The sequence below is a fragment of the Numida meleagris genome, chromosome 12, assembly GCF_002078875.1.
Source record: "Numida meleagris isolate 19003 breed g44 Domestic line chromosome 12, NumMel1.0, whole genome shotgun sequence".
Classification (NCBI taxonomy): Eukaryota; Metazoa; Chordata; class Aves; order Galliformes; family Numididae; genus Numida; species Numida meleagris.
In genome coordinates, this window is record NC_034420.1 from 1,645,491 (window position 1) to 1,663,680 (window position 18,190).

Genomic DNA, 18,190 nt, shown 5'->3' on the forward strand with positions numbered 1-18,190 from the left:
GGCGGAGCGCTCCGGCTCCTCTCTATGGTACGCGCCTCTCTATCCCCACGCTCCTCACGGCCCCAAGGCGCCCGCAGCCCCTTCCCGCTGCCCTCAGCCAGCTCCGCCCGTCAGGGCTCCTCTCTCTATAAAGCCCCACGCAGGAGCTGCCGCCACAGCCGCGCGAGAATCCCCCCAAACCTCCCCGTCGTCCCACCCTCTCTATGGCCGCGAGGAGCCGCTCTGCTCCGCGGTCGCCGAGCAACGCGCCCTCTCTATGGTCCCGCGGGCGGCATGTGGCGGCTGCTGCTGGGCCGCGGCGGCCTCGCGCGCTGCTTGCTGTCGCCCACCCGCCCCGCGGCCGCCGCCGCCTCCGATTCTGCCGACGGCCGCGGCTCCGCGCGGTGAGTGCGGCCCTCGGCCGTCCCGACAGGCGGCGGCGTGCCCTGCTCGTCCTCCGCGGCGTGAGGGCCGCCGTCACCGCCTTGTGTTTTGCAGGTGCTGCTGTGCGCCCGAGTGTCAGCACGGCCGGGCCCGCGATGGCCGAGAGCGTGAGGGACGGCGGCAGCCGCTGCCCGGCCTGGTGCCGCGCTGCTCCGTGCTGGATGCGGTCACCTGGGTGAGGAGTGGCGGCGGGGGCGGCTCTGGGCAGGGGACTCCGTGCCCTACGGGGAGCCGAGTGCTGCGGCACAGCTCCCCGGGCCCAAGCATGCTGTGGGTTGGAAACCTCCTTGACTTGTGTTGTCTCTTCTTCAGGGGGCACTGGCCGCGCTCCTGCTGCAGCTGGTCAGGCAGATCTCCTGGCTGCGATCGCTGCCGGATGCCAGGAGGGAGCCCAAGCCTCCCTGGTTGCCCTCGCTGCCCGCACAGCACACAGGTCAGCAGCGCTGGGTAGGAAGGACCCGGCTCCGGGCAGGATTTCTGCCTCCCGACAGCTCACATCTCTCCTGCTGCTGTCAGAAGTTGACAGGCAGCTTTCAAGCTCTCTGAAGGGATTGAGGGCTGGTATCTGCTCGGGGAATCTCACTCTTTCTTACCTATTTGATGCAATCCCGCATTACGTTCTGCTTCCCATTGTATTTGGGATCTGGACTTTACACCATGAGCTCTCCTGCTTGGCTTTGTCGCCAGAGCAGAGAAGGCAGCCGGGTAGATAAGTTCTGTTTTGCCTCCTAGAGCGGATGCAGTGTGGCTCATGGGAACTGACTTGTGCTCTGTGTTTCAGTGGTGCCTGATGCCTCAGCCGGCCTTCCCTGTGCCCAGCTGGGGCCCTGCTTCCTGCAGAAAGCAGAGGTTGTACCAGAGAATTCATCCTCAGGCATCCCCTTGGGGTCAGGAGAGAGCCAGCCCTGGGTGGAAGAAGGTACGTGTAATGTGGAGAAGGACTTCGGAGTTTTCCCAAGGCAAAGCTAGGATCCAAGAAACGCGTAGCCATTTCTTGAAACTTGAAGGAGAGAGATTAGAGTGGAAAGACAGAACTCCAGAGTGATGAGTCAGGAGTCCAGAGACAGGAGGAAAAAGGCTCCCGAAGGCAGGGAGGAGCCCATGGTGTAACTGTGCAGTGGTATTGACTTTCCCAATGTTGGTCTGCCTTTGTGACCAGCATACAACATCCAGTTTCTGTTCTCTTATTGTTGACAGACATTTGCAATCATGTGAGTTCAGGAGAATATTGCGAAATTATCTGAGAGACTCAGTCTACAGCGTGATGTGAAGGGAATTATTTTCTTCCAGGAGTATGAAAATGAGCGCTTATGCTGCAGACAGGGTACTGGGAGGGAGTATTAAAGAAGTTCTTAATAAAATAGGTCTTATAAAAGCAGGAGAATATACTTTAAAAAAAAATAGTCTCATCCAGGAAAATGTGTTGTAACATCTAAAATGTGAAGTCATATCAAGGAAGGTCAGGTGAAGACTACAATAGGGTTATTCACTAGATGTATAAATACTAATAGTAGCTTTAGGACAACATATGATCATGATGTAGAAGAGGCACATTAAATAAACAGCTTACAGATGTTAGGTGATGTAACGTGTTGCAAGAAAGGTCAGGGGGGTTTCCCATTCATTGCTTGCTTCTGTGCTGATTTAAGCTATTGCCCATCACTGCTTATCAAAGCCATCTCCTGCCAGAGGTTACCATTCCCATCAGTTGGCAAATGGAGCATTTTGTTTCCATGTTCCTAATTAGCTCCAGGAAAACAGCCAGGTTAATTTACCTAAACTGCCAATTAGACTGTTTAACCCATCTGCTTTTGCCTGAAGCATATTAAGAAGCACTCAGATACACTGCCTTGCTGGCAGATGACTGGACATGGACCTCTGGGAGAGGTGGTGGGGAATAAGTGGAGACAGGTCTGTCTTCAGTTGACACAGTTGGCAGCGAATGTGTGTCTGTATCTAACAGTTTCCTACTGAGAGTCAATAGGGAGAGCTTTTAGGCAAACTGACAAATTGAACCATGACAAGTCACTAAGGCCACATGCTCTTTGTTCAGATGTTCTCTGGAGGCTATGAAATCAGTAAGTCTCTAATGATGGTATGTAATCCAGAGCTGAAATCTGCTGTATGACCAGACTGAGCACTGACAAATTGAACACTAGCCTTTGAAAAGCAGGGTTGTTTGTGCCATGGAACTGTGGAAAAAAATGTAATTATAGGGTGATAGAAACTGTATTACAGAATAGAAATGTTAGGTACCTGGATGAGTGTACTCTATCAAAGGTCTGGAAGGGCTTAGGAAGCCATTTCTATGACCAGCTTGCTCCATTACCTGAGTCTTAACAGAGAACAGAGTTAGAGTTTGTAAATCTATTAGAGTTCTCTGGAGAAGTCAACAGGCATGTGGAGCAAGATTATCCAGCTTTTAGCTTTCTGAAAATCTTTCAACCAGGACCTAAGCCAAGGCTATCTGGAGGAATAAAGCTGTTGTGAGGGAAGACAGAGGGACTGCTCTTTGGCTAGAAATTCCTTAAAGCATAAGAAATAGTTTTCATGATGGAAAGCCATTACTAGTGGATTCCCCTAAGTGCTTTACAGAAACCTGTTCTGCTTAGCAGAGTCAGCAGTGATTTGGAAAAAGGTGATGGATGAGGTGACGGGAGTAGCAAATGTATTACAGAATTATTCAGGACAGTCAAACCTGAAAGTCACGGCAAAAGATTACGCAAGAACTAAGAGGGTAATCTCAAGGTAGGTTAAAGGAGTATGTGCTGTAACTGTAAATACACATACAGAGTGAAGAGTCTCAAATTCATGATTACATTACAGAGGGGACATCTGCAGCCACTGTGAATGTGTTTTTGAAACTGTTAAGTCAGTGCTCAACAGCGGTGAGGTTAATGAGATGTTATTTGTTGCAAAGGAAGGAGCTGAGGCCAAAACAGTATCATAGATCTGTGTAAGTCTCTCTTAAGAACAGTGACCAAAATGGCATGGAAAGGGATGAGAAAGAGCCAATTATGAAGAGAAACTGACTCTTCTGCTTAAAAAGTAGTGGCAAAGGGTGGTAGGCAGCACAGAAGTGTGCTATTCTGAAACAGCTAGAAACAGCTACTCTTGTTTTCTTGAGTGGCAAAGATCTTTCTGATGCATACAAGCATCCCAGCTGCACAGATGACCCATCCCAGTTTTAATATAACACAGTTGGATAGAATCTATTATTTAAAAAAAAAAACTGTGTATAAAAAGAAAACTTGAGGAAATTTGTTGAAAAGTTGCTTTAAATATAATTCCAGATATTACTGTCAGCAAGTTTTCAGATGCATGATCACATCCTATTTTTTCATCCAATTTTTGTCATGCTCAGAGCTTTTCTTTCAGAAAGTTAAAGGCACGTAGTGCAGGAGCAGGTGATTACAGCCATTCTCAGTGGTACAGTGGCTGAATGTTGCCTTGGGGAGTTGTTTTTTTTTACCCCTGACAGGACTGTAAAATTCATTATTCCAATTCTGAGATTACGGGCATTTCCAAAGTGTGTTTTCATTTCAAAGCACAATGAAACCAATTGGAAACAGTCAAATTTTCCATGAGGCAGAAATCCTGGATTGTGGCCAGCTTTTGCTGTGAATTCATTCCTGTGAAGTGTTTGGATGTTTCATTGTGAGCAATCTAGACTATCTATGAGAGGGTTAATAATTCTGCATTTGGAGTTAGCTACGAGTAACATTTGATCAGTGCAGGATGAACAGTGGGGAAATACAAAATATTTATTAGCTGTAAGTTCTCATGTAAAAAAAGGGTGCATAGTCATGTTACATCATAACACAAATTTACAAGGGTAGAAATACTGTTGCACACAAAATTCTAATCTCAATTTGCTGAAGCAGAGCAAGATTCTGTGCTGCTTGGGGGTGCCTTTATTTCTCCACACACCACTGAAGGAACCTAAACAATGTGTTGGATTGTGTGCCTGGTTTTGAGAAGGCTGCTGCGAGACAAGACAAGTTCTAAGAGTAATGATCTCCATGAGGAGTTTTGATTTGTGGCTTGCCCAGCTTCAAACGAGACTTCCAAGAGAATTCATTAATCTAATCCATCAGGAGATAGGACTGAGTGTCAGGATTGGCTGGTCCCTGTGTTTTCTTCCAAATGATCTTCTGATCTCTGGGAAGATTACTGGGATTAGATTTGAGGAGAGATTTCCAGTGGGAGGGGGGTATGGGATGCTTCTACAGCCTGATAGTTTCCTGAAAGCATGAAGGGATTAATGTTTTTTAAACAAATAGTTTGGACAATTTTTTAATACAGACAATTTTTTTTTTCACTAGACATGCCGTTGTTTAAAAAAAAACAAACTACATCATGAGGGAGATACTGACAGGAGATAGAGTCTTGCAGTAAGGAAGATCAGATCATTTTATGTCTGATCTGAAAATAAATGTAAAGTACAACTAATAAATTTGCAGACTGTATTACTTTTGGTGGAATGGTAAACTGAAATTATGTTTGCCACAGTGATCTTGCTCATTGGGTGAGTGAGACTTGTTCAGATAAAATACATTCTAATACAGCCAGAGGGGAATTGTTTATCCTAGAATAATGAGGCTGCAGCTGGAAGGCAGGTCACAGCTTTGTGTCCTGTTAGAGGACGCAGGCCCTAGAAGAAGTGGTCTTGCCTATCCCACACTCACTTCTGCCCCTGTGCCAGCGCAGGCGTTTGCAGAGCCATATGGTGGTGGCAGTCAAGGCGCTGAGGCTCCAAAAGGACTGATTTCTCACTCGTTTTAATTCCCTGCTCTGCAGACGTGCAGCTTGAAAGGACAATGGGAAGATGTGGGGAGGACGCGGCTAGTTCTGTTAGGAGCACCAGCTTAAAGTGATCCGACTTCACCACCTGGCGTTAGGTGCCCGGTGGGACCTAGCTGCTTATGGTGATTCAGGTTAAAAAATAATTGGCCTCAGTCAAACCTCAGTGTTCGTCCTTTTTGCTGGAGGTCACTGTGCTCTTGGAGCAGCTGGCATAAATGCTTGTGTAATCACTTCCAGCACGGTGCTGTCGAGAGCGAGGTGTCTTAGCTTTTGTTGTAGATGTTTTTGTTAGATCATTCTGATTGAACTCAGGCAGATAGTGGCTAAACAGGGGGTTGTGCCACCATTCCTGAGAGGGCAGTGATGAGTAGGTGGGGTGATAACACGAGCCTGCAAACGGTGCAGCCAGAATAGTGTGTCTAATCATCCCCTTGCAGGAACAGGACTGTACACTGCAAGGAAAATTACCTGGAAAAGAAGCTGGGGTAAGCAAGCACCTAGGCATAAGATCTCGGTGTGATGCTGTGGCCAGCAGGAACAGGAGTATGATTCTGACACATGCAAACTAGGCAGTTATGAATTTGAATAAGGAGGCAATTTTATCCTTTCCGTGACACTGGTGAGAGCGTCCTCACTTCAATAACAATGTTGAAATTTCAGGAATAGTGGCAAAAAAGTCATAAAATTAATCAACTCAGGCAGAAAAGTACTTCAATTGAAAGACATGAACAGCTCAGTCTGTTTAGAATCACAGAAAAGAATCAAGAGGGGTTGATTAGTTGTAACAGGACTTTGAAAAAGAGAATGGGCTTTTTAGTGAAGAGACAAAAGCCAAGGAGAGCGGGTGCCGGAGAGCAGAAACCAGATGTATTTTAATTTGAAATGAAGCACAGATTTTTAAAGCCATGATTACGAGTTGCTGGAACAAACTTTCAGAAGAAGTGGGAGATTGTCTGTCTTTTCATATTGGCAGGTCAAGATTGAGCCCTTTCTGGAGGAGGTGCAATAGCTAGCTGCAGATTCCAGGGCTGTATTCACATGGCACTTAGCTGCTTATGGTACGAAGGTCAGATCAGTCGGCGTTCCTTCTGTTATCAGTGTCCCTAACTGGGCACATGATCAGTAGTCTAGGAAAGAACTGAAGCACAGAGAAAGGTATCAGAAGGAAGAAGTGAATATACAGCCTTGCTTAACCCTGTTTTTTGTCCCTCTTTTAATGTAGGGGAGTTCCCAGTCCCTCAGTGCTCCAGCCTGAGGCCAGTTCCGCACAGTACAAAGGTAAGCTTTCATTTTTTCGTGAGCTCCGTCTGTGCCTGAGGCCCCTTTGCTACAGAAAGGCATCTCAGTGCAACCCCAAGCACAGCCTGAGCAATCCACTCACATGCAAGACTGCTTTCTGCACTGCATAGCTGGAGGCCGGGAGAATGGAAGATGTGATGTGCTGCCCTTTAGCCAGAGCAGAGCTTTCCAGGAGCCACAACCTGACGTCCCCATCCTTTAAAAGTGTCTGTGTAACAGCAGTGCTAGTGAAGAAGCACTGGTAGAAAACATACCAAAAAAAAGCCACCAACTATCCAGTAGCACCAGTGTGGTATATTTGCATTTTGATGCTTCCTTTCACTAGGTGACTGTGTACTGTTGCTATTTTGGTTTTTACCAGACAAGTCCATGATTGGAGAAGGTGGTGTCACCCCTTCCAAAGCTGCAAATCAAGACTGGGACTTGTCTGTTAGAGAGAGGAAGAGAGACTTTGGGCTTTAGGAGGGTATATCAGTTTGATAGTCATAAGACTATAAATAATATCATTGTTTTTGTTGTGATTAAGCCTGTTTTGTTGTGGTTAATTCCTTGCAGTCCAGAGCTCCCCATTTTAAAAGTCATTCAGCTTAGCAATTATTCAAGGACGCTCTGAACAGAGTGGAAAATGTATTCAGGATTTAACAAAGCGAGATCCTCTCTGCCATGGATGTGTCCTCCTCTACCAGAAAGGTTTTCACTTGTCCGGCCCAGGGAGCTGAGAATTGAGCTCCCCATCCATCTGCAGGGCCATGTGCAGTGGGGCAGGTCTCAGGAGGCTCTCCAAGAGGAGATGAGTCAGTCTGTGTCTTGTCCTCCTGTGAGCAGCTCAGAGTGCTGGGTGAGCTGTAAAGCTCTTGGGTGGCAAGGGGCATTTTGCAGCATGACTCCCCGAGTGCGGAGGCATCTCAGCTTATGTGCATTGTGTGCTGCTGCCACTCGATGGCACTAAATTTGTACTCAAGCTTGGAAATGAAAGCTGCAGGCCAGGCTAATCCTCCCACCTCCCAGAGCTCTGGTAGAGTTAAAAAATACTGATCATTACTGGGAAAGAAAATACATTGTTTCTGCTGTGCAGGATTTTATTAGGAGACTGCAGTGTTCAGTAAGCTGTCAGTGTGGGCTCAGGTTGAATTGTGTAAAGGATATACAGATATGTCAGTGCTTGTTTGACAGAGCGAAGTGCCACTTGTGCTGCTGAACATGATCTAGGAAAGCGAATGAGGGCTAATCTTACTTTTGAGGAGGCGAGCTGTGTGTGGTATTTGTTAAATTCTGATATGTTCTAATGATGTCTGAGTGAGTACACCAAGCTCCCTGCTCAGAGGTGAGCAACGTCTGTGTGAAATAGGGAGATTTTTGTGTGGACACGTGACACCAGATTACATCACCCTCTTGATTACTACAGGACAGTACAAATATCACACTGCTCCATTTCCAAGAGGAATCTCTTAATGGTTTGTATTTTTTTGCTGTCTTATAACTTTCTTCTTTGACTCTGCAGGAAAACCCAGCTCAGCGAGAGCATTTGGAGGAAGCTGCTTTTCAGTTGCAGCATATTTTCCGGGTTGATATTTCTATTGCATTCAATATCCTTGGTAATGTGGACTTGGGTTTGTTTTGTCCTTAAACCACACGTTCCTCTTTTTGGAGGACCTCCAAATTATTGCAGGCCTTGTGTGAAGGCAGAGATGGCATATACCCAAACTGAAGCCTTCTTTTAGTAATTTCAACTGTACTTTGAGAGATTTATTGCCTTTTGTCTCATCCTGCCACCTGATTTATATCAGCATTTTTAAATCCAGGCTTGGTTGAAATCTGCACCATTGTCCTGACATCTGTAGTTGGAAATAAAGTCATCTCTGTCCTTTTTGCAACCTGAGCTGTCCTATCTTCATAGCTCTTTTTTCATTGTCTGAGATCTCAGTCTTCCTGGCAAGCTGAAAAAGCAATTGCAGAACTGCAGCTCTAGGAAGAGCTGAAGGAAGACATAGTGATCTAAGAAAAAACTCCCTGCCCTACATACACCACTAGTTGCAGCACTAGAAAAGTAAACTGCTTCTCCATTAACCATATGTTGTGCTAGTCCATGGTCCTTCTTTGCAATGAGATCAGAATAGTTCCTAAAATACAGTGTTGCTGTTTTCCCTATGGAAAATGTGATTATGTGGGATGGGGGCTGATGAGCCAGGTAGGAGTGGGCCAGACCACTTGGCATGGGGCAGGGATGGTCAGTAGCTCTGGGGAATGTCTACTGCATTTGAGACTACATTCTGCTCTTTTTCTTTTCCTCTGTTTTCATACCATTTTCTTCTCAGGGATTGAAAGTATGAGAGCAGGCCACTACCAGATAGGCTATACCTGCTTCAAACTGGCAGCAGATCGAGGCTACAGCAAAGCCCAGTTCAATGTGGGTCTATGTTATGAGCATGGCAGAGGCACAGAAAAAGACTTGGAAAAGGTATCCACAGCTTGTACAGTCATGTATATGTGTGGCACGCCCCAGGGAAGCAGTCTTCACTGGGTGTGCAGGCACATTTCTTGCTTTGAATGGGTGTGACAGTCTCTGAAGTCTGACTGGAAAATGCTGGAAATAATATAAGCTGCGGGTTTGCAGTGCTGGGTTCGGTGTCGTAGATCCCCTCAGAGTTGTGCTCCTGAAATCCTGCTTTCTCATAGCTGCTGAGTCTTGTTGCAGGTACACAGACTGTGCCACTAGCAGCTGGAAGAGTACCCAGGAGAAACCTGTCATGTTGCTGTATTTAAAACACCACTGCACATCCGAGGATTTCTTTACATCATGAGCCATCCAGTTTGGCTACCTTAACTACAGCCTGCCACCTAGTGTGTGCGGCCATAGTCAGCATCCTTCCGTAGCTGAGAAGATCTGCAAAGGCTGCTTGTTTGGAGTAATTGTGCAGATCCCCACTGGCATGAAATAAGCTTTGGTATCGTTGGCCCAGTGCCGTACCCTTCAAAACTCGGAATTTTGACTCGAGAAGGCAGAGGTGGTTAGAGGGCTCTTGTACAGTGGTAGTCCAGTGTCTCACTTGAACAATCTCATGTTGTTCAGCAGGAAAGTGTGGGAGGATTGCCAGGGTAAGCATGTGCAGCTTGTGATAGGTCTGGACAGAGAGGTTATGCTTGTCCTGGCCAGAGGGGAGTCACGTCGTGTTTGAGGGCATGTACTACCTGACTGACACAAGCATGTTTTTCTGTTTCCAGGCAGCTTTTTATTACTACCTTGCAGCCAGCAGCTGTCACCCCATGGCACAGTACCGCTACGCTAGATGCCTCTTATGCCACAGTCCTGAAAGTGAATGGCACAGGCTTCAGAAGGCAGTGACTTTCCTGGAGCAAGCAGCAGTGGCTGGACTTACAGAGGTTAGTGTCCACCACGTCAGAGTGATTATAAAAGCTGAATGTTTTCATAGGAAAGAGAGCAGTATCTTTAGGACTAGAAGCAAAATTCTTCCTACATACTCTTACCACAGCCAGTGTATGGGGACAGCCCTGCCTGCACATGCAAGGCAGCTAGGTGCCCATTCTGCCAGCAGTGCTGATTCTCTGTTTTGCAGTCGGGCTTCTTAGTGTGGCTCTCTTAAACCCCCCAAAGAGGAGATTTTCCATGTGCTTATGGGACTTCTGCTTGTCAGCAGTGTGCAATTTCCAGGTCCCATCACATGCCTGAGATAGTTACTTGCCTTTTAGCCTTCTTGGTTGAAGAGAGGATGCAGCCATAACTGATACCAACTATATAAGGCTCTTTCTTATTTTACAAAAGAGGAGAGAGTTTGATGCACCAATTCTTAGAAACCTGTCGAGCTTTCCCTTTTCCATTTCCAGGTGGCAGCCTTTTATGTTCCATGCCTGGAGAAAGTGCAGTGTGGATGCATCAGCTTTCAGTGGACAGAAACTGCTGCGTCCAAAAGATAGGGGCCTTCATCAAAGCAGATTTCAGGTTCCTAGAATGCAAAGTGTATCCTCAGTTACCACAGGTCTCCACAACATCCATATTTGGATCAAACATCATGTTTTGGCATACTTTTTTGCATCACTAAAAGTAATTCACACCTTGAGGATTAAGAGCAGTTCAAACTCTGGTAGAATAATCTCTCCAGGTCTCTCTCTTGCCTGCAGCCACAAAATATCTTTTGTCCTAAAGTGTAAGGCTCCCAGTTTTGCCCCATTTAAACTAGTTGGTCATCCTGCTCTACAAACAGGAGTCTGACTAGAAAGCTTTAGGATACGTGTCACTCAGGTGCCTGCTTTTTATTACATCAGCTCTGAAGCTGGAGCCAAACATGCATGTACCTGTTTTCTCCAATACCTAGATTAGACCAGCAGCTTAGGAAAACTGACCTATGGTTGAAAAACTGTACTTTTTTGCCTCTCAATTGCAAGAGTACAGGTTGCTTTGGTGGAGGAACTTCCATTAGATGCTTTGAGTAGGAACAGATCCTCATACAGTATCACTGACTTTTCAAGATGATTCATCTGCATAGATCTGTGTACCCTGTCCTCCTTTCCCACTCTTTAGGGGATACATTTAGGCATGTGGCATCTTGTGTTACAAATGCAAACCGTTCTGGCAGTGACTGTATCTCATGTAGCACACTGTTCCAGGAAGTACATCTGCTATGTCTAACGGACAGCTCACAAGTAGGAGCCATTCTCTGGCTCTGACTTCGACAGTGCAGTTTGAAACAAGATTCTGGGTCTCATACTGCTGGTATGGTGGTGTTACTGTGTGTGTAGTGGGGTTTTGTAGATCAAATGGAGTTTTTAATGTTTATAATATCGAACTGAGTTTCTTAGGACAGTCTTCGTTCTCCTAGCAGGCTCTGCTGCAATCATGATCCTGTGCATGTGAGTCTCGCAGGTGTCCCTGATGAGTTGCCAGAGATTATGCTCTGCTCCAGCAGCAGAGCTTTTGCTGGCATTTGGACAACTTGCAACAACAGGAGTAATTAAGGTGGAAAATCCTGGCTGATCTATATCATGTGGTTTTGCTGCAGGCACAGGCTTATCTCGGAGTGTTCTACATGAGGGGGCTACAACCTAAGGAAAAGAGAGGTCTCAAGTACCTATTGCTGGCAGCAAAGAATGGCGTAAGTAATCCCTTTGTAAGCTGTGGTTGTTCTGAATTTGGGATCTTTGCAAGTTAGAGGTGGCAGATTTCAGGGCTTTTTGGAGGTGGGAGTGACTGCCAGGACTTCACTGTGCTGTCTGAAAGGTCAGAGTGGAGTGCTGGCACACACTGGGGAGGAAGCAGACCCCGGGACGCAGACCCTACAAAACACAAACGTAGAAAATACCATACTAGGTTGGAGCAGTTCTTACAGGACCGGTGCTTATGCTCTTTCTGACAAATACTTCCTTAGCATAATTGTAAAGCTTTCCTGTTGTGCAGCCTCTACACCTTTCCAGTCAAAATCTTTCACCACCGTATCACTGGGAGAACTTTGCTGTGTCTCTCTTGAAACTGTTCTTCAAAATAGGCCCATTATTTCTTGCTTCCTACAGAGAGGATGAAGAAACTATTTCTATTTCTTTGCAGGGACCTGTAATGTACTTAAATACTTAAATCCCCATTCAACCTCCTCCTGTTGTTTCAGTTTCTCCTCACACATCATGTCTATATCCTCTTGCTCTCTGTTGATTTTTTTTCCAAGTGACCCATGCTTTTTTGTGTGTGGTTTTGTTTTGTTTTGTTTTTTTTGAAGGACAATGCCTGACACAGTACTGCTCCTGAGGCCTTACCCATACTTAGAGTAGAAGTATAACATCTTATGTCTTGCAGCCTGGTTTCTGCTTTCTTTGCAGTACTTTGTCATTGTGCACTCATTCTCAGATTGCTCTGTATTGTAAGGAGCTATTTTTTTTTTTCTGAAGAACTCTTTCATTTTAACTTGAGTTCCTACAACTTCTTTGTAATGGAAAATAATGAATAACTTCCCTCTTCTGGCAAGCACTGCTGATTCTGGCAGCCTTCAGTATGTCCTCTGTGAGTCACTTCTTTTGCAGGCTGCAGAGCACTAGTTTATTTTGTCTCTCCATGTAGTTAAACTGTAACATTTGTTTTGTCAGTCTTCTCTGTATTTTTCTAATTTTCATCCATTTTAAAATGCTTGGACTAAAACTGGACTCAGGATGGAGGCATGCCAGGGATATGGCATAATGAGATCTTCTGCTTAGTTCTGTATTCCTTTTTAATAGTTCCTAATGCTGTTTTCCCATTTGCTTGCCAGTGATTGGTGACTTGATGGTTTCAGGTAGATATCACAGTGATTCCCAAATTCATGTCTGTATGCATTCCTTTGCATTCGTCAACAGTTTCATCTGTGACTGCGTTACCCACTCATGGTATTGTGAGGTCTTCATTAATTAATTCTTTACAGTAAGTTCGATCACTCTGAATGACATTACATCTCTTGCAAACTTTGTGACTTCAGTTTTCACACACTTTTAAGGATGCAGACATTAGACCAGTGGTGAGACTAGACCAGGCCAGCCCCACATGCTCAGACACTGTGTTCTTGACGGTTGATCTAGTGTTTAATTCCAACTCTGCTAGAAATCTCTCATAAGCTTCATAGATGATTTCTTCCTTCCAGCTTGATGCCAGATGCGTATGCTGCACAATATATCAATGAATTACCTCATTAAATAGTTGATTGTTTTACTGAATGCATAGTAAACCCTTGAAAGCAGAAAATCCAAGAGGTAACTGCTGGTCCCAGCAGTACTCCTTAGTAGGTCAGTGTTCTGCTTGTTTAGGTCATAGTCAACACAATTCTCAGAAGCCAGTCATGTTTCCCCAGCGGTCTGCTTCCCAGTGGCTGCTGGCCACAGACACACCACGGCCTTGTCTTTGGTGACAGGCATATGTGCAGGATCCCTGGGATGTAACCCCATGTGTTCAGCTGGAAAAAAAATCCTCCATGAGTATGTTCAATTACCCTTGGCATCCTGGAGTGTTTCAGTTCAGTAGAACTTATGTTTAGTTGGCTAAAAGACTATTGGTTATGAGTGAAGGAGAAATGGCACTGTTTAGCTACAACTTAAAAAGGAGAAAACAAACACAAAAATTCAGGGATTTGATATTTTTCAGGTTTTTGCTGTGCTAAAACCACAGGAGTACCTCTGACAAGCATTCTTCCAAACACAGCAATGCTTCAGAGAACTGTTTTACTTCAGTTACCAAAGTAACCATTTTATCTATTTTATTCTCCCTTATTTTATGGGAGCAAGCACAGAATATAAGAAACATGTTAAAGAATGTTCTTAGAGTACTGAGTCAGAACTTCAGATTTCGAAGTATATTACAGTCACACATGCCATGCTAAGGTGGGGATCTCTTCTCCTGGTGGTGGTCTTTGAGGTGTTCATTGTGTAAGAAACCACTAGTGGAATATTTCATACTTACCTAACCCTGTATCTTGTCATATCTGAGCAGTCAAACATTCAACGTGCTTACTTCATCTCTATAGAAGTTTATTGCTGTCATAAACTGAGACTTGAAACATTTTGCAGGGCGCCCACTCATTGAGTTCTTTGCTTTCCTCCACCAGCTAGATCCCAGACAGCAACACTTGCAATATGTTCTTTTCTCATGGCTTTATTAAAACTTGCAAACTTGCCACTTACTTTTTTTTTTTTCCCTGAAGCCTTATTTAGATCACTTTTCTGGCAGTTACACCATTCAAGTAGCATTGCTGGCTTTTTCACTGGAAAATGTCTGCATGACCATCAGCCTATATGGTTTTTTTCAATGACTTCAGGACTGTCATCTTTCTGTTGTGCTATCTGTGAGGCCATTTTCCTAGCACTGGATTGAAAAAATAAAGTGCACAGCTGACATGTGAACATATCATGGGTTTGGATTTGGATTTGCTGATCCATCTGCAGCTTCTGCTTTCTGGTTCATTCTCAGCAGTTGTGTGTGTCTGAGTAGTTCGTGCTTTTTCTGTAGCACTTAGTTGCTTGACTTCCTTTCTACTGCCTGAGATTTCTTCTGGAATATAATTAGGTGAGGCTGAGCGTGCTAGTAGTGCACTGTTGTGTTGCAGGCCTGACGGACTGCAGGGTTGCCAAGGGGAATCTTCCAGCCTTGGTAACAAGACCTCTGGCGTTTGTTATGTTTTTACAAGACATCTGTGTGAACTGTAGTAGGGTATTCTGCGGGGCACGTTCACAGTTCAGGTGTGATCAGGATATGGGCACAGTGAGTCTACTTAGCTCTGACCCCCAAGGCAGTCTGGATGCTCTGGGGAGACAGCTGCTCTTTTGTTCCTGTGACACAGACCTGGACAGTAAAGGGCAATCAATGACTTTAATTAGAAAGGGATAGGGAGGAGTGGAGTCAGAGGTTGTCTGGTGAGAATTTCTGCTAGACAATGTGCTTGTCAAAGGAAGGGACAAAATTACCGAAGATACAGTCTGAGGGACCAAAGACAGAGAAATAAACTTCAGAGTTGGTGTTAAGGACTGTCTGTTCTCCTTTTGTGTGCTGTCGTCACTTCTCCATCGTGTGGGGCTGATTACCGTGCCGTCTCCTGTGGCTAGGATGCCCAAAGCAGATACCACGTAGGCGTTTGCTATGAGAAGGGCCTTGGAGTGCAACAGAACCTGGCAGAAGCGATGAGACACTATCGACAGTCAGCTGCTGCGGGGAACAGGAACGCTCAGGAGAGGCTGCGAGTGATAGAAGAGGAGATGGAAGGTACCATGGGCCGTGGGTGAAGAGGGCTTGTGGGACTGCATCGTGACATGGCCTGTATTGCCAGAGGAAGGGTGGCACAGGACCGTGGTAAAAAGGAGTCCTTTATTGAAGGCAAGGGAGCACTTTTCTTTCTCAGCTGTTTCCACTTCTTAGCAGCTATTTCCAGTCAAGTGGGAAAGCTGTTCCCGTAGTCTGATACATCATTAGTATCTCGTTTTAATATACTTTCAGATGTGCAAAGAAAGCACCCGTTCTCTTTCGGAATGAGAACCTCTTCCTCCAGCCCCTGTTTCTGGGCCACCGAGCGCATGCCTGCAGGTCTCCATACCTTCCAGCCAAGGCAACATGCCCTCACCCTGCCCCACTCCTGGAGTGCAGACAGACTGTACACGATGACACTCGGCAGCGCAGAATGGAGTCATGCCCTAGGAAACAGGGCGAGTCCGCTGGAGCTGCAGGGTTTGGAGCCCCACCACTGCGGTTACTAGAGCAGCTGGTAAGTGGAGCAGGCAGGCAGAAGGGAAGGTGGGCCTTCTTACCTTGCGTGGGACTGGAAGCAGGGTAGCAGTGAGTGGTAAGAGAAACCTTTCTGTTAATGGAACAGGAGCCATTTTAAAATGCAAGGATTTTCAAATTAAAACTTGTGATATCTCCTATGCCACCATGTAGCTTAGCCCTCTCCCTGCCAACACAAGGCCCTTTCTTGTGCTCCTTCACTTCCATGTGAAGCTAATCTGACTCTCTCTGTGCCGTGGTGGGTACAGTTTGGGGCTATAATTCCAGTAGCTTTGTACATTTTTCACGTGGTGTCTGAGTGAGGCTTGCAAGGCACCGTATGGTGATGCTGGCAACTAACCGTGGTGGGTCTGGCCTGAAATCCCTGAGGCAATTTGATCTTACTTCAAGGTAGGTTTCCAGCACAATCTGGGCTACTCTCTACGTGGACATTGTAGCAGTTCAGTCTGCTTTAAAAACTTACCCACTAAAGTGGTGCAAGCAAGAGAGTAAATTCTGATTATTAGGGCCCAGGTTTCTGTGGGATGCGACTGATGAATACACCTGTGCTGGTGGAAGTAATGCTGTCTTCAGCCATCCTGTGCCTTTGCCTGTGCCCTTCAGTCCCCAGTTATTATTCCTTCAGCTGTGGCAGTGAGTTGCTCCCATGGGGGCACCCCTTGGAGTGAGCAGGGTTTGCTTCAAAATTTATATTGTACGTGTGTGCTAAGCACGTCAGCTCATTTCTACCAAAGTGGCTAAGGGACGCTCCCAGCAGGCAGTAGCCAATGTCAAGCAGGCAGAGGCAAGCAGCTGGTTTGATAATTTCTTCCACTGGGGCAGCTGAATCCGGAAAAAGGCATTTGCCCACGCAATTTGAAGCTGATTCAAGGGCATCTGCACAAACTGTCCAACTTCCTGTAGCTATCTATGTTGCTTTGGTGCTTTGTGTAGATCAGGCTCTGAAAACAAAGGCGATAGCCCCATCCTGAACTTGCTGTGGTCTCCATTCAGCAAGGGAGGGGCACAGCAAGAGCTCAGTGCATCCGATAGCTCGGATTGTTCTTCTAGTCTGGTCTTTCTGCCCAGACCAAACTTTCTTAGACCGTTTCCTTTATCAAGCAGGATACAATTAGCAGGAAATTCCTCGGGTGTATTTCCTATTCTATGATAATCCACAGCATGCTTACACGGTGATCAGGATAGGACAGGAGTGAGGGATGGGGGGAGCTGAAAGCAATTTGCAGAATCAGGAAACTGAACCAAGAGGAATTTGTCTCCTTTTTAACCTGCTTGCTGTAATGTATTCTTGTGTAAAGATTGTCCTTTGACAGGCATGTTGAAGTAATGTACCGGAGGAAGGTGTGAGTCTGTGCCATGTGTTTGTCCTCTGTGCATCCCCAAGATGCAGAGGAATCCTGTCGAGCTGCAACTCCTCGCTGTCGCAGATATGCCACCCTCTTAGTTTGCACAGCTGCATCTCAGTTAGAATCTGGCTCACTGTCATTGTTTTGGTGAAAGAGCCTGTTTTGTTTGTGAAACAAAACAGCAAGACATTTGTATCAGCAGTGTGGCAGTATGAGCCTGCTAGGGTAAACCCATCAGTGTAATTTATTGACAGAGATGGGGTCATCTGTGAAGCACTTTGGAGATTCCAACTACAACAGTGGGCATCTGGGGTATGAAGAAGGCCACCTGGGGAAATCTTAATGTGTTGCTCTTGCTATTTGGTCCTAAGAGCAAGAGAAAAAAAAAGCTTTCATTTACTTTCCTTTAAAATTATGTGTCTGACTCTGTGCTGCTGTGGCTTGTGTATCTGCATGCTAAAAGCAGGGCACGGTAACCTCCAGATGCATGGAAAAGAAATGCAGGTAGGATGCTTTTGAGATGCTCCAGCTCATATCTGTTGGGTGGTGCTACCTGTTCTTATTCAACTTAACAGTGAAGATGAAGGCTAAAAATACCCCCCCAAAGACACCTGATGCAGCAGCCCCACTGCCAGCAATTTGCTTTTGGAGAAACCTTTGTTTTGTGAACTGCGGTACCTGCAGAGAACTCAGTGCTGCATTTTTCACATAAAGCTGGTGAGGCAAAGCAAGCAGTGTGTGTAGAGCACTGCTGGCCCTGCACTGTGCTGGAGGGGAGGCTGGCAGTCTCAACATATCTTTTGTAGTCAGTCAGGAAGCAGCAGTGCTGTGTGTTGTTAGCAGTGGGGGTGATGGCTTTCCTTTATTCCCATAGCGTGATTCTGTGCCCACCTACATAGCATCACTTTGCTAGAGTGCCCCATGTTTGTTCTGTGCTTTGTGTCTTAGTTGGAAAGCAAAAGCAATGGTATAGAGAAAGGAGTCCTGCATGTGTGTGATCCAGCAGTGCGTACCTATGGTCTCCATTCTCCCAAAACTTCTACTGCTCCTGTACCCATGTGCCAGCTGTGTACCACTG

At 45.9% G+C, this 18,190-nt stretch overlaps 1 protein-coding gene across 4 annotated transcripts in view; it reads left to right on the forward strand.

The window, feature by feature from the left end:
* The window catches only part of KIAA0141 (KIAA0141 ortholog), a 21,575-nt gene continuing 3,385 nt past the window's right edge, over positions 1-18,190 (forward strand). Inside the window, exons 1-11 of one of the 4 annotated variants that reach the window (XM_021410984.1) lie at positions 232-383; positions 478-598; positions 736-856; positions 1,205-1,342; positions 6,452-6,507; positions 8,030-8,123; positions 8,844-8,986; positions 9,751-9,909; positions 11,544-11,636; positions 15,094-15,250; positions 15,482-15,746. In XM_021410984.1, the coding sequence (XP_021266659.1) occupies positions 274-383; positions 478-598; positions 736-856; positions 1,205-1,342; positions 6,452-6,507; positions 8,030-8,123; positions 8,844-8,986; positions 9,751-9,909; positions 11,544-11,636; positions 15,094-15,250; positions 15,482-15,738 (1,449 nt within the window). In that variant the 5' untranslated portion in view covers positions 232-273 and the 3' untranslated portion in view covers positions 15,739-15,746. Of the gene's footprint in view, positions 384-477; positions 599-735; positions 857-1,204; positions 1,343-6,451; positions 6,508-8,029; positions 8,124-8,843; positions 8,987-9,750; positions 9,910-10,371; positions 10,487-11,543; positions 11,637-15,093; positions 15,251-15,481; positions 15,747-18,190 lie in introns of those variants that run through there. The other 3 variants (XM_021410988.1, XM_021410985.1, XM_021410986.1) reach the window with 3 other exon arrangements.